At 44.6% G+C, this 16,659-nt stretch overlaps 1 protein-coding gene across 2 annotated transcripts in view; it reads left to right on the top strand.

Annotated features, from left to right (window-relative positions):
* ZPBP2 (zona pellucida binding protein 2) overlaps positions 1 to 16,659 on the top strand; it is a 58,888-nt gene that overhangs the window by 35,545 nt on the left and 6,684 nt on the right. For both annotated transcript variants that reach the window (XM_069952379.1, XM_069952380.1), the window contains 2 exons: positions 9,253 to 9,338; positions 12,354 to 12,531. In XM_069952379.1, coding sequence (XP_069808480.1) covers positions 9,253 to 9,338; positions 12,354 to 12,531 — 264 coding nt within the window. The remainder of the gene's footprint in view (positions 1 to 9,252; positions 9,339 to 12,353; positions 12,532 to 16,659) is intronic.

Genomic DNA, 16,659 nt, shown 5'->3' on the forward strand with positions numbered 1-16,659 from the left:
GCCACAATATTGTAGTGTGGCTGCATCTGGTGTGCTTGACAATGGCTTATTATATAGATGTGATGGTTGCTATTGAGGGAAGCAACCATCATACTCAACACAAGTCATTTTTCATTTCACGTCCACGGGTCATTTGTTATTCCTGGATGTTGATAGAACATCCTAATCACATTCGGAATGATTACAGCCGGATCAGGCGTCTTGGAGATGAAGCCAAAGCGAGCTTCATGGAAACATCTAAGGAGAATTAGCTGTCTCTACATATCATTTAAATACCGGGTCATGTGTCCCCGAGCTCTGTTATTCCTCTTCATATACATGAAACATTTCCTATTCAGAATTCAGCTAATATAAATCTTCTCTTGATCAGTCACTGTACTTCAGTCTTGCAGGGAGACCCCGCTGTTTGTATATTAAAGGGAAATAAAATGTAAAATATAGGGTACCCTGGTGCGAAGGATTACTTTGTTGAGCTGTAAGGAAACCTTTCCTTATATACAGATATTTAACGCTAGAGTTTATGAAGAGGTTCTGTGGTACCTTTCCTTTTTTCTAGATATCACTCACTATTCTTAGAAGAACAAACACTGTCACCACTCAATGGGTAGAGCATTCAGGCTTGCCACTCAGTTGTAACAATCCATAGACCTCCATTGACATCCAATGACTGTCAAGTAAAGGTCCCCTAATGGTGAACCCAAATGAATACATTAATAACTAATGGACAGAAGGTGGGTAGAACGAAAAAATATAATGCAGATGAATCTGGAGCAGGTGGCTTCACATGGATCTCTCATGGACAGCTGATCTCTCTTAGACATAATAGTTTTAACATAAGTCAGTGTGTGACAATAAAGGCCACCATATATTACGGATAAAATTAGACAGGACCCGCTAATTTTGGCCAACTATGTCACATGATGGAAGGCTACGAATGATAATCTTGTTAAGACTGAAACTGAACTACAGTGTTTTAAGTTTGCAGTGCTAACCACTAAGGCCCCATGTTATATTTAATGCGACTCTGTACCCACAATCTGCCCCCTCCTAACCACTTGTACCTTCGTATAGCTGCTTTTAATCCAAGATCTGTCCTGGGGTCCGTCTTGCAGGTGATGCGGTTATTGTCCTAAAAAACAACTTTTAAACTTGCAGCCTTGTGCCCTAACTTTGCACCACCCCTCTGTCCCTCCTCCCCACCCTCATTAGGAATGCCACTGGAACATTTTCTGATGCTGAACACTGCACAGGTATCCAACTATCCAGCCCATGTTCAGTATTCACACAGCTGACGAATAGGAGACAATCTGCCTGGAGCATTCCTAATAATGAAGAGGGTGGGGAGGAGGGACAGGGGGATGGTGCAAATTTGGGGCACAGATGCTCCCGTTTGGCACAGGCTAGGCCAATGACTGCATCACCTGCCAAACAGACCCCAGGACAGATCTTGGATTAAAAGCAGCTATCTGAAGGTACAAGCGGTTTGGGGGGGGGGGGGGGGGGTCAGATTGTGGGTACAGAGTCGCTTTAAGCATTTGAAGACATGACAAAAACTAAGGCACATAACAACTACTGTATACCCAAGCACAAGCAAAGAAGCATCTATCCATGTTGCAAGAGATCACCACAAAATCATAATTTTTTTTTTGTTTCATTTGTAATTCCAGTATGGCCACCAAATGCATTTATAACATGTAAGTACTCCAGTACTTATCAGCTGCTGTATGTCCTGCAGGAAGTGGTGTATTCCGCACACAAAGGCCAATTAGTAACCCCAAACTAAAATAATGTACAAACACCAGTCATTGCACTAAGGGGAGGCCATGCTGCTAAATAACGTCCGTTATTTTATGCTCAAAATAATGGACGTCATTTTAAACGGAGCTGGAAAAACATTGTGTGAACATAGCCTCAGACTGGAAAAAATACACCACTTTCTGCAGGACATACAGCAGCTGATAAGTACTGGAAGAAATTAGAGTTTTAAATAGAAGTAAATTACAAATCTATATAACTTTCTGACGTCTAGTGATTTGGAAGAAAAAAATATCGCTGCAGTAACCCTTTAATGTTTAGTATCAGTCAAGTATTGAAAACAACTACTAATGTTCAGATGTGGTGAAAAGTCATAAGATCTGTCATACCTCCCCAGTTCCCACTGAACTGAGCCATCGTGTTCATTGGATATGGCTTTACTTGCTGGGTTTTTTATGTTAATTTTCAGCTTTTCCTTCCCAGCAATCTCTAGCCATCTGTCCTCACTGCTGCAAAATCTATATATTCCAAGAGAGGACCATGTCAGGAAAGGTCTGCTAAGTGTTCAAGACAGCGGAATACTTTGATTTGTTCCTAGATCTCCGACACAAGGAGTCGCTGTCACAGTGAATTTAGACTTTTGTAAACATGTTACAACTCTGTAACAATGGATGATAGACGTAACTGTACATCTGTTGTGGCTTGAGCTTCCGATAAATATGTCTCCCGCTGTCCACCGTGTTATGTTCTCTCCTTAAGATTAGAGTTATCACCTGCTCAGTGGAGCATTCGGGAATACTTGCACAGCACTGGACATTATTACTATGTAGGGGGGCACAACACTGGACATTATTACTATGTAGGGGGGCACAACACTGGACATTATTACTATGTAGGGGGGCACAGCACTGGACATTATTACTATGTAGGGGGGCACAACACTGGACATTATTACTATGTAGGGGGGCACAGCACTGGACATTATTACTATGTAGGGGGGTACAGTACTGGACATTATTACTATGTAGGGGGGCACAGCACTGGCCATTATTACTATATGGGGGTACAGCAGTAAGCATTATTACTATATGGGGCACAGCATAGGGAGCATTATTACTATATGGGGACACAGCAGGAGGCATTATTATTGTATGAGGGTCACAGTCAGGGCATTATTACTATATGGGGAAAAGCAGGGAATCTTACCCACAGGGGGCAACCCACATATCTAATCTGGGGGATTTAACTGTTTGCGGGGCTCTAGTGGGGGAATTTAGTATTTGTGGGACACAGATGTGTCATTATTGGGGGAATTAACTATTTGTAGGTCACTAGTGGGGTTATTAACTGTTTGTGGGGCTCTAGTGGGGGAATTAACTATTTGTAAGGCACTATTGAAGGTATTAACTACTATATGGGAGCTATTATGGGAATACCTACTACTTTGACAGTGCCAGGAACACTGCACATCACTCTGACAGTGACAGGAATGTCAAATGTACAGAAATGGGGTAAGGAGGGGAGAGGGAGCTACCACAGGAAGAGGAGGTTAAGAGTAGAATCATACTAGCGTGTGTGTGTGTTATGGAGAAAGAAATGCTGCACTTTTGGGCTGGTATACAGGTGGAGCAGTATGTGGTAATGGGTTACTGCAGTTGGAGCAGTATATATTTTCTGCACTGTGTTGGTGGTTTACTAAAGGTGAAGCAACATTTATTTCTGCACTTTGGTGTTGTTTTTAATCTGCTCTGGGATATTATGTGCACTACATGGCGGTATCTGGCGCTTGATAGTTGTATATGTTTGTTGGTGAGGCCCGAGCATCAACATGGATTGCTGGGTGAGGCCCGAGAACAAAAAGTTTGAGAAGCACTGGCTTAAAAAATCTGTCAGATAAATCTTTCTTAGTAAAGCAGGGGTGTCAAACTCAAATACACAGTGGGCCAAAATTAAAAATTGGACAAAGTCGCGGGCCAACCTTGATAATTATTGAAGAGCGCATGCGGCGGTCCTTTCACTTTCAGAGCAGTGTGCGGCGCTCCTGGCACTGTCAGTGGTGTGTGTCTCCCAGCACTGTGCACTATGATAAATGACATGATTAAACCCCAACCCATGTAGTAGCCAATCCAACCAGAATTGCCCCACAAATTAGCCAGCCCTTCCAATAGTGCCCAAATAGTAGCCAGCCCTCCCAAATAGTCTCTTATATAGTAGCCAGCCCTCCCCCATAGTCTCATATAGTAGCCAGCCCTCCCAAATAGTCTCTTATATAGTAGCCAGCCCTCCCCCATAGTCTTATAAATTGGGCAGCCCTCCCGAATAGTCTCATATAGTAGCCAGCCCTCCCAAATAGTCTCTTATATAGTAGCCAGCCCTTCCCAATAGTCTCATATAGTAGCCAGCCCTCCCCCATAGTCTCATATAGTAGCCAGCCCTCCCAAATAGTCTCTTATATAGTAGCCAGCCCTCCCCAATAGTCTCATATAGTAGCCAACCCTCCCAATAGTCTCATATAGTAGCCAGCCCTCCCAAATAGTCTCTTATATAGTAGCCAGCCCTCCCCCATAGTTTCATATAGTAGCCAACTCTTCCCCATTGTCTTATATATTAGGCAGCCCTCCCCAATAGTCTCATATAGTAGCCAGCCCTTCCCCATAGTCTCATATATTAGCCAGCCCTTCCCAATAGTCTCATATAGTAGCCAGCCCTCCCCCATAGTCTCATATAGTAGCCAGCCCTCCCCCATAGTCTCATATAGTAGCCAGCCCTCCCCCATAGTCTCATATAGTAGGCAGCTCTCCCCCATAGTCTCTAATATAGTAGCCAGCCCTTCTAGTAGTGTCTTATATAGTAGCCAGCCTTCCCAATAGTCTCATATAGTAGCCAGCCCTCCCAATAGTCTCTTATATAGTAGCCAGCCCTTCCCAGTAGTTTTATATAGTAGCCAACCCCCCAATAGTCTCATATAGTAGCCAGCCCTCACCAGTAATCTCTTATATAGTAGCCAGCCCTTCCCAGTAGTTTTATACAGTAGCCAGCCCCCCAATAGTCTCATATAGTAGCCAGACCTCCCCAGTAGTCTCATATAGTAGCCAGCCCTCCCTAATAGTCTCATATAGGAGCCAGCCCTCCCCAATAGTCTCATATAGTAGCCAGCCCTCCCCATAGTCTCATATAGTAGCCAGCCCTCCCCCATAGTCTCTCATATAGTAGCCAGCCCTCCCCCATAGTCTCTTATATAGTAGCCAGCCCACCCCCATAGTCTCTTATATAGTAGTCAGCCCCTAGAACAGTTGTTAAAGGAAACCTTTCACCCCTGGAAGGCCCCCCAAACCCACCATACCCCTGGATACAGCCCCCCATACTCACCCCCATCCTGACGGTCCCACTTTTGATGCTGGTCCTGCCGTGGAGATACAGCTGCTCACTCATCTTTTTATGTAAGTATGGGCGGTCGTATCTAATGCAATGTCGGTGGGCCAGATGAAATTCAAACTGTGAATTGTCTGCGGGCCAGAGTTTGACATGACTGGTGTAAAGGCACCCTTAATTGTATGTGAATGCTTGTGATAAATTTTGCAGCACACAGGCTGATGTCTGAGCATTCTTCGCCCAATTATCACAGTAAAAGAACATCCAAGAACCAAAATAAACTAAAAAGACTACTCCAACAGCCTTGGTGCAGGAAAAAAATGGATAGGATGGTACAGCTTCCAATTTACCTTTATTCACATGCAACCAACATTGAGCAACGTACTCATTGTCAGTTGCATCCTATCCATTTTTGTCCTGTACCAAGGCTATTGGAGTAGTCCTTTTGGTATATCTTGGTCTTTGGATGTTCTACAAGTGGGCATTGTATTGAGACAGGTTACAGATGTCCTGACTACAAGCCGGCCAGCAGACACTTTATAACTTTATATCTATTTAATCAGTAGTTTTGTTCCTCTTGGGAGCACAGCGCTGCAAGGCTAGTCTGACCTATATCCTTATTCATTGTGGAAAACATTGTTGACCCTACTGCGCTATATAGGCGCCCCTGGTGTTTCGTGTTCTCTTTGCATGTTCTATTTGTCCAATACAGTATCACAGTAAAAGGTAACGCCTATATATAGATATTAGTAGATCTGCTATTTAGGCACAATTCCCCTCCTTCAAACACATTGACCTCTGCACAGGTCACGGAACATACCTAAAAGGCTCTTCCATAGAAGACAATGAATCAGCACCAGACTTCTTCTTCTAATGGTCCATGTGGCTGCTGTAAAGCACATCGATAAGGCTGCGTTCACACTATGTTTTTTTCATTTGTGAATGCATTTGTGTTAGAGATGAGCGAACCTGGAGCATGCTCGAACCCGAACTTTCGGCATTTGATTAGCGGTGGCTGCTGAACTTGGATAAAGCCCTAAGGCTATGTGGAAATCATGGATATAGTCATTGGCTGTATCCATGTTTTCCAGACAACCTTAGAGCTTTATCCAAGTTCAGCAGCCCCCGCTAATCAAATGCCGAACGTTCGGGTTCGGATCGACTCGAACCCGAACCCAGTTCGCTCATCTCTAATTTGTGTGCATCCATTTTGATACGTTTTTCTATTGACTTCCATTGTAAAAAAAAAAAAAAAAAAAGATCAAAACGGACACAAATGCATCGTTTTTTTGCAAAAAAACGGAAGAAAAAACGGATTGCAAAAACGTAATGTGAACCCAGCCTTAATGTTGGTAAAGCATCTCAGACAGCCCCTACTTTCAGATACAGAAAATGAAGCAAATAAATCTACCTTGCCTTGCTTAAACTAATAGAAAAAATGTTAGGTGATACATTTTATATGTAGGGGTCTTCTAGGCAGAGACCGTTTTGTGATATGTTGCTGGGGCCTAAGGGAAAATATTAGGGACGCATACTCACACAGCCCACTCCCCTGCCGTGCTCCCAAGTCCTCTACTTCCTGGTTCCTGAGATGTTCCATACAAAGAAAAGACAAGGCACTACTAACAAAATTAAATCAAATTAATAATATAGGGTGCTCAACCCAATATGACATAAAAGAACCTCAAACATCACATGAAAGAAAAAAGCATGTCATATAAAAATGGGTGGCACATGCATAATAAGAGACTGCATCCTCAGCAATAAATCTTTATTAATGTATCAAACTACAAGTGCAAAACAGACAAGTTAAAATCATTTAAAAACACAAAAGAACATACAAAGGACCGTGTCTGATAACCATTCCTGGAATGTGGCGTGTAATTGTATAGGAACTGCCTGCCCAGTGTAGTAATTGGCTGAGGAGGCACCAGACACTCAGAAAAATGGCAGTGGCAGGGGAGCAGGGTGAGTAAGTATGCTTTTGTTATTGTTCCTGCATCCCCATTTTTTCCATGCCGGTTCTATACTTTATCCCATAGAGCATTGCCTATAAAACATTATACGAAGTACCCCCATGTCCCCGAGTCCTGCTTCTATCCAGTGACATTTTACCTGAATGGCCAGACTATGGTTTTGTTTCTACAACCCATATACTTGAAACTGCACCATCCAGTTATCTGGTCCTAAACAGCTATTACTGAGCCATTGCTGTGTATTCATGATCTTTATACTGAATGAATTTTTAATCATGAGATAATTGTCTTGGGCAACCAGCTTAATGTAAAGGGATTTCTACTAGGTGTTGAGGGGTGTTAACTGCATTTGAAATATTAATTTATTTTATTGAACAGCATAGGATTCCGAGTAAAATTAATTTTCTCCCTCAGATTTAAAGGTGATACACAACTTAAAGAAGCAACTCACCTTAACTGTATTCTAGCAGTGTAACTTGTTTCATCTGAGCTCAGCTATGCCAATATGTCTTGGAACCTTAGTTGAGTCATGTGATCACCAGTCAACTACATGCGGGACTGTGTAAAGAGAATGCCAGTCTCTGCTTTGTGGCCATACCGTGATCAACTGTAGTTATACTTCCGATTCACACTGTCTGTTCTTGTGTGTGCAGATTCCCTAGTGCAGGGATGGGGAATCTTCTGCCCTACCGCTGTTGCAGAACTACATTTCCCATGATGCCTGGGCAGCTACAGTCAATGTATGAGGCCAATGTTACCTTAATTCCAAAGACAGACAAAAGTCTGAGTACACCTACCGTCCTATATCTTTTAAAGAGGTAGTGCGGTGTAAAGCATTATTTAACTAACAGACATTATAAAGTTATACAACATTGTAATCTGTGTTATTTAAGTGAATGGCCCCCTTCCCCGTGTTTCCACCCCCCCCCCCACGCTAGACCCGGAAGTGTGATGATGTATACTTACGGAATCACTGTCGACCCCGGCCCCCATCTTGGAACGATCACGTCATCTTCAGGAGGCCGGCCGGACCGCTCCAGTCCTCCCTCATACCGGCCCCCGTCCAGCGCGTCATCAGCTGCTCAGCCGCGATTGGCTGAACATAATTATGCTGCCGGGAGAAGAAGGCAGCGTAGTCCAGGCCATTTCTGGTGAACAAGTAAGCTGGCCAGCACGGGGGAGTAGGTGAGTAGTCAGATATGATGACATCTCTGCTGCCGGGTGGCGGGGGGAATCCGTGCTGCGATCTGCACTAGGACATGTCCTATTTGTAGGGGTTGCGGCACGGATGGTATGAATGGCTGCATTAACTTTAATGGTTCCTAAAATTTTACGGGATGTCTGAATGCAGCCTAAGGCTATGTTCACACTACGTATGAGACCGGCCGTTCCGTGACCCCAGCCGGTTCACGGAACGGCCGGTCACTGGCCGGATCATCTCGGACGGTACTTAAGTACCGGCCGGATCATCTTTCGATCGCGGAGCTCTGATGCGGGCGCATCAGCGTGCGCCCGCATCAGAGCTTCCCATAGCCCACAGTGAAGTAAGCGGCCGGAGCCGCTCGCTTCACTGTGTGAACTGACAGGTCTTTCTGCGGCCGGAATTCACTGAATTCCGGCCGCAGAAAACTGACCTGTCAGTTTTTTCCGGCGCCGCACAGATCCCGGCCGGAGCGTATACGATGTGTGTACGCTTCGGCCGGCATCCCATTGAAAATAGACTATGTCACACACTGCAAAACTACGGCCGTAGTTCTGCGGCGAGAACTACGGCCGTAGTTTTACGTAGTGTGAACATAGCCTAATGCTGTACAGATCACTTTACAGCAGCCTCCTTTCATCACCACAGACACAACAGGAAGTCTTAGCTTACCTTTAGCCCCACCAAAAATTATTTAAAAAAAAAAAAAAAGGTTTAACATAAAACATTATTTAAGCAATGTCATTTTTTGATGACACATTCCCTTTAACCGATAAAAACTTTTGACATGTCTGCATGATGTCCCATATCTCAGTAATCATTTACAAAAAAGACATTTGTGTCTACATTTACTCTTCGCATGTTATTGCAGATGGTATATTTACATATAGTTCCCATATGTTGTTGATACAGTGTTATTTATATACAAACTTAATGTTGTGTCTACAGTCAACCCCTTTTCTAGTGGGCGGAATAAGAAATGTTCCAGCAATTCTTATGGCTGTCAGGAGGAGACGAGTCTACGCTTGGAAAAGGTATTTCTAAGTCCCTTATATATACAGCTATTTCTTTATGATCAAAAAGTGCCGTCCCTAAATATACACACTGTATAGGTATAGTTATCACTTAAAGTGTTTATTTTTCACAATAATAGCATTATATTGAGTAGTACAATTAGCATCAGTAGTCTCCAACCTGTGGCTCTAACTTTTGCCTCCAGCTTGCCTGGACAGGTAACATAAATAACATCTCTAGGGCTTAGGATGTGGTACACTTAATGCTCTGCACTGTATTGACAGATAGTCATAGGGCTTAAAGCGGAACTCCAGCGATGCCATAAAAAAATAAAATGCACAAAAAGCATATAGGTGCACTCATCAATCCCCCATCGAACGTTTGACAAATTTCCCCTTTTCTACTCTGCCCCTAGCCCTGGATTAAAACATTTACAAATGACCCCAGTTTTACACCATGGCACCCAGCTGGGAAACTACATGTCTCAGCATGCACTGCACCTCAGAACCAACTGCCGGGTACCTGCCCCATCTTACATTATCTGCCCATCGCTGTTTCAATCTGCTTCTGCTTTACACTATATATAAAATATCTATCTATCTATTTATCTATCTGTCTATCTTCATAGATGAACTGTGTCTCTTTTCCCCTATACTGCTCAGGAGGCTGTTACTATTCTGTTATTTCCCCGCCCCTTGGCTAGGTGCTCATTGATCGGTATGATGTCAGTGGTGGGAGGGGTTACAGAGGAGGTGTTACAGCTTGCTTGGCAACAGAACAGACAGAGATCATGTGACCTTGGTCTCAGAAGGGAGGATGGGGACAGAGTGGACCAGGAAGTGAGGATTTTCAGCTGCTTCACGGTGTAAGGATGTGCTGAAGACAAATGAACCATTTCATGTAATAGAAGCCTTTTACAAACAAGCTTAGATTATAGGTTATTATTTAAGTGCAGATTAGATTAAAGATTAATATTTAAGTGGAGTACCCCTTTAATAAAGATTTGACAACAAGACAAAAACATCTCAGACCAATAGCACTTCATATTTACGTACAACGCTGATTATACAAGGCAGCCCCTATACCTATATTCTTATGAGGTTGTTCAGGCCTCTCAACTCTACCTCTTTACAGTAAAGCACAATGGGGGAGATTTATCAAACATGGTGTAAAGTGAAACTGGCTCAGTTGCCCCTAGCAACCAATCAGATTCCACCTTTCATTTTCCAAAGAGTATGTGAGGAATGAAAGGTGGAATCTGATTGGTTGCTAGGGGCAACTGAGCCAGTTTCACTTTACACCATGTTTGATAAATCTCCCCCAATGTTTTTAGATCACAGTTATGGACGGAACTTCACTGACATGAGCTACATGAATGCAATCACCTTGGAAACATGTTGTAAAAGAAATAAGTAATATCTGCAGCCCAGGATAAGTAGTGAAACAGGAGTATATGAGAATTTCCATTTGTGGAGTCATGAAGGTGCAGGGTTTCCTTCCGCAGAATTTTTATATGCAAATAGTAGATGTCGATACAGTATTTCCGTGAATTAAAACATTCTATAGCGAGGCGAGGCAGACGGCTCTAATGACGTCACGTTTCTTGGAATTGTTTGTGTGCTGGGGATAAATAGATCCATGTACCAGGGGTGTGAATACAGGAAGCTTGCCATCAATGTATACTAAAAACACTTCAACAGACAATGGTCCTTATTATTCAGGTGCTGATTAGAACAGGTTAAAGGCAGTATTGACATTTACGATGTGTCACTGCGAGCCGCACAATGGATGTCACAGAGGCACTTGTAGGTTTCCAGAATCCCACTTCACTTCCTTGAAGGGGGATCATGCATGGTGACATCTCAGCTAAAACACAGATGGGTATAGGAGCAGTCTAGTTCACCTTTAAGGTTTTAGTTATTATTAGAGATGAACGAACCGGGTCCCATGACTATATCCATGATTTCCACATAGCCTTAGGGCTTTATCCAAGTTCAGCAGCCACCGCTAATCAAATGCCGAAAGTTCGGGTTCGGATCGACTCGAGCATGCTCAAGGTTCGCTCATCTCTAGTTATTATACCTAATTATAGTAAAGATTACAGGTTCTTTTTAATTAGCCCATGTGACATCAGCGAAGCTTAAAGGGGATATCCACATTGGACGATCACTTTTTATTAAAGCGATGTTGATTGGAGGATGTCCTGCAGATGAGACCCCCAATTGACTATAAACATTGGGGTAATTGGTAGCAAATGTTCAGTTCTCCTGCAGCGCCACCACAAGGCAAATTAAAGCATTACTCAGATTTTCAGCACACCACACAGACTTCAAAAGTTTGGATCGGTTGGGGTCACAGTACACTTTACTTCCTGACTCTGTGTAGAAGATGGGCTCTATAGATTTGTCCATTTGAAAATGGATTTTGTACATCCAACATGCCTTTAAGTAACTCTGCTTTGTCATTTGCTTTTTAAAGGGGCTATTTGTATAAGGATAACACTTTATCGGAGATGAGTGCAACTCAAGCATGCTTGAGTCCGATCTTCAGGCACCAGTATTTAAATGCCGAATGATCGGACTCAAGCATGCTTAAGTTACATTGCAAGTATCTAAAAAATAATAAAAAACCTATGTTTACCTCACCGCATTCCCCCAGTGTCCTCCTATGGGTCTCTGGGTCCCCCTGCTGAATTCTCCCGCCTCCACTTCTGAGACAGACTCATCTCAGTGATGACAGCCTGCTCAGCCAATCACTGTGCCTCCTCAGTCACTGATTGGCTGAGCGAGCTGTCACTGCCAAGACAAGTTTGTCTTAGAATGGAAACTGTAACATTCAGTGGTGGACCTGAAGACCTGTAGGAGGACACCGGGGGAGTGCAGCAACGAATTGTTTTCGATATACTTGCAACAATATATAAAAAATTTTCTCGAACTGGATAACCCCTTTAAAGAATGGATAGTTTTATTCTACAGTAGAGTATATGCTTGTTTGTTTTAACATCTAATGATTTTGGTCATTTTCCCCTGCTGTAGGCCAAACACTTGATAATGGAGTTCTTCAGGATGCAGAGGCGCATGCTGGAAGAGTTGTTTGTGAATATCCCAGAGATACGTTATATAGAGCGCAGCCTGGACATCATACATGTTGACAGCTGCCGCCCAGGCTTTGGAAAAAATCAGGCCACGCATCAGGAATGTGTTGGCTGCTGCGGTAATAACAGCTTTTCCCCTCACAGTACATAGAACTATAACTAAGTGGGCTATTTAGTTACACAGTCTATAAGTTAGCTTGTAAGTCATATGCTGTAAGTACATATGATATATGTATGTATGTATAGATAGTCATTTGCACAGGAAAGCAGCACTACAGCGATGGCAAAGCTATGGGCGCCAATGGTGTGGGGACATCCTGGTTGCCTTATTCTCCTGCATCTCTTCCAGTCTGCACATTTTCAAGGTTCTTATATAAGCTTGAAGTCTGTAATGGTCCCCATACACTTTTTAACCAAGTTAGCCAAATCTACCACTGGCGCCGTTGTCTCCGCTCCCTGCTGTCTGTACCTGAGGAGGCGCTGTTTTCTCCGCTCCCTGCTGTCTGTACCTGTGAATTAGGAGGCAAAGCTTCCTGATTTATCTCCAGTGTGACACCCAGTGTAATGTGATTCTATGGTGCCGTCTCCTAATGCACAGGTACGCTCAGCAGTAGAGTTGATCAAACTTTGGGAAATCCTAGGTTCGATTGAACTCGAACATTCATAAACCCGCCGCATTAGATTGCTGATGCCTTCCCGGTCCATTGGTAAGGAGGAGAGTACCCAGCTATTACAAAGGCTGAATCCTGGAATTCCAGGCGTTACCCGGGCTGTCTCCTCCTTCCCCACGGACCAGGAAGGCATCACCAATCTAATGCTGTAGGTTTGTGAATGTTCGAGTTCTATAGAACCTAGGATTTCCCGAGGTTCGATCAACTCCACTCAGCAGCGGAGACAGCAGCAGTAACACCTCCAGTAAGGTTTTCCATCACCAAATTCAAAATAGAAATAATTTAGAAAAATGACAGGTACAGGTGCTTTATAGATTGGCATAGGGAATCTTGCCTCACCAGCTGTTGCAAAACTACAACTCCCATCATACATAGACAGTCAAAGCTAAAACTTTGGCTGTCCAGACATGATGGGAGTTGTAGTTCTGCAACAGCTGGAGAGCCAGGTTTCCCTACCCCTGCAGATACTAGGTAAGATTTATATAAATGTGATATATATTTAAATAGGGCAGTTATTAAGGGGTTAAGTATGGAATAATGTACAGCCAGACCCCTAAATAGACATTGGACCCCAACTCTCTTGTGTGCCCCCCCCCCCATCCCAGACAAGTGTCATCCTGTCCCCCTCCCCTCCACAGACTGTGCACTCCTGATTGTCCTCCCCTTCCCACACACCTGTATCTTCTTTCTTCCTCCTCCATAGTGCAGTGTACATACAGGACCTGCGGTGACATCATAGTCACATGTCAAGGTCCTTCACCATCTCTTTACTGTTCTGTCTCCTGGCTGCTGTTTAGCCCTAATTTGCGCAAAATCGTGGTAAAAACGCTGCGATTTTGCGCAAATTATAACTAAACAGCAGCCAGGAGACAGTACAGTATGGAAAATACCTCTTTTGATGAAGTAAAAATCGTCCCCTGCCTCCTCACAATGACAGAGGGCAGGACGCTTCCAGGCTGCCTCATCCACTGTGATCCTTCTCTCTCTGCTCCCTGTCATGGCGCCCCCCCTGGTCTCGGCGCCCAGGGCAGCTGCTCCCCCTACCCCCCCCTAGCTATGGCCCTGGGTTGGAGCACCACAGTAATAAAGAACGGGTCAGCAGTGATGGCACTCTCTGTAAGTGCCTAACCATAAACATTGCTTGAGTTTTACAAAATGTGTGTAATGGTGGCCAACCCCTTTAAAGTGTCACTTTCATTTGGGAAAACATTTGACATTTCATAGAGACATGTCAAAGTCTAGTATTTAACCAAGTTCCCCCGCTCAGCAGGGTGGAGGGTACCTGGTTAATCTGAAAGTGACAGTCTGTGCTCTGTTGGTGGGGAGAGTAGTGGGGAAATGTACTTACCCCTTTGTTCTTCTATCTGTCTTCACAATTGCCTCTCAGGCAATCAGCAGCTGAGGCGGAGCACAGTTGCAGACGCTAATTGACTGAGCTGCAATAGTTAAAGGGAGCCCGTCCGACTCCCCCGTGGAGCCCCAGATACTTACCCTTTGCTGCAAGTCCTGCTCCTGGACCCGGTCCCGGGACGGAGATATCGCCGTCGGCAGCCCCGCACTCACGCTCCAGAGATGAGTCTGATGCCCATAGAGAATGACGGCTCCATTCATTCTCTATGGGCATCGGACTCATCTCTGGTAATTAGCATAAAGCACGCGCTCATCTTCCGGCGCCGATATCTCCGTCTGGGGACCGGATGCAGGAGTGGGACTTGCAGCAAAGGGTAAGTATCCAGGGCTCCACCGGGGGGTCGGGCGGGCTCTGCGCCGCAATGCTGGGTGACAGGTTCCCTTTAAAGAGACTCTGTCACCTCCAACCCACCCTCTTCAAAACCCTAAACTAAAATCATCTAAAAGTAGGATAAAGGATCTGTAATTTGTAGCTTTATACAAACTGGGCATGTTGATGCATAGAAAGGACTACTTAGCTCAAGAATATAATGGAAAGGACTACTTAGACTTCTTTGTTTGTGGGTTTATAGCAAAGGAATGCAAGCACATGGAAAGATAAAAATTTCACATTTAGAATCACACAATGTTGAAATTGAGTGGATGGCCGCCATATAACAGTAAATAACGGCCATTATTTCAATACCACAGCCGTTGTTTTAAAATAACAGCAAATATTTGCCATTAAATGATGGCCATCCACTCAATTACAACATTATGTGAACAGAGCCTTTCTGTGTTTTCAATCCACTCCTGGTTTTGGTTGCTATACAGCCTCACAAATACAGCCTCAAATATACATAGTGTGAACCCAGCCTAATCTCTTCTATAGGGCTGGGTTCACACTATGTATATTTGAGGCTGTATTTGTGAGGCTGTATAGCAACCAAAACCAGGAGTGGATTGAAAACACAGAAAGGCTCTGTTCACATAATGTTGTAATTGAGTGGATGGCCGTCATTTAATGGCAAATTTTTGCTGTTATTTTAAAACAACGGCTGTTATATTGAAATAATGGCAGTTATTTACCGTTATATGACGGCCATCCACTCAATTTCAACATTGTGTGAACAGAGCCTTTCTGTGTTTTCAATCCACTCCTGGTTTTGGTTGCTATGAGGACCTGACTTGAGGACCAAATACTGCCTGAAGTATACAGTGTGTGAACCCAGCCGGTCGGTTCTCCATGGAAATGGAAATGCAGTCAGATTATAATGTATTATCTCCGCATTCATGGAGAACCAACCTTTCGGATTAGCAGAGGATCTCACCACTGATCTGGAAGGTCCGATCGTGATAGGTACACCTTATTAAGGATATGGAAATGGATTATTCTTTTCTGAGGCACCCCCCCCCCCCAACGCGCGCACCCCCCCCCCCCCCCCGTTACTGTACATGCATGGTATATACCCTGGCACTTGGGTGCCGCTACGCTTGATGCCCGCTGTTCTCATCAAACAGACGTGATGGAGGAAGGAAGGAGGCCGGGGACGTCTTAGTTTGGGGACCGCTTCTATCCAGTGTTAGACTGCGGCACCTGGGGCCCACCAATATAGAACCAGTGAGACACGACATGCTGACCCGCTTCTTTCCTGAATTCATCTGTATCTGTGACAAATCTCAGAACACCCTCCATTTATACAGATCTCAGGGTATGATGGGAGTTGTAGTCTCTAAGAGGGCAACCCTGTAATAAATCACTGTGTGCAGAGGCTCCTGGTGACTGCAATCTGTGGGTGACAACATCAGTCCTGAAGGTCCAGCAATACATCTGTCTACAGTGGCAGTTATCAGAGGATTGTACTACTGTACTACAACTCCCAGCATATCCTGAGGGCTGCAGACTAAAATGCTGGAAGGCTGGGAGGCAGGGGAGAGGCTGGGGGGCAGTGGAGACGCTGGAAGGCAGGGGAGAGGCTGGGGGGCAGGGGGAGAGGCTGGGGGTTAGGGGGAGACGCTGGGGGGCAGGGGAGAGGCTGAGGGTTAGGGGAGAGGCTGGGAGGACGGACAGACGCTGGGGGTTAGGGGGAGATGCTGGGGGGCAGGGGGAGAGGCTGGGGGGCAGGGGAGAGGCTGAGGGTTAGGGGGAGACGCTGGGAGGATGGACAGACGCTGGGGGTTAGGGGG

The sequence above is a fragment of the Dendropsophus ebraccatus genome, chromosome 14 (assembly GCF_027789765.1).
Source record: "Dendropsophus ebraccatus isolate aDenEbr1 chromosome 14, aDenEbr1.pat, whole genome shotgun sequence".
Classification (NCBI taxonomy): Eukaryota; Metazoa; Chordata; class Amphibia; order Anura; family Hylidae; genus Dendropsophus; species Dendropsophus ebraccatus.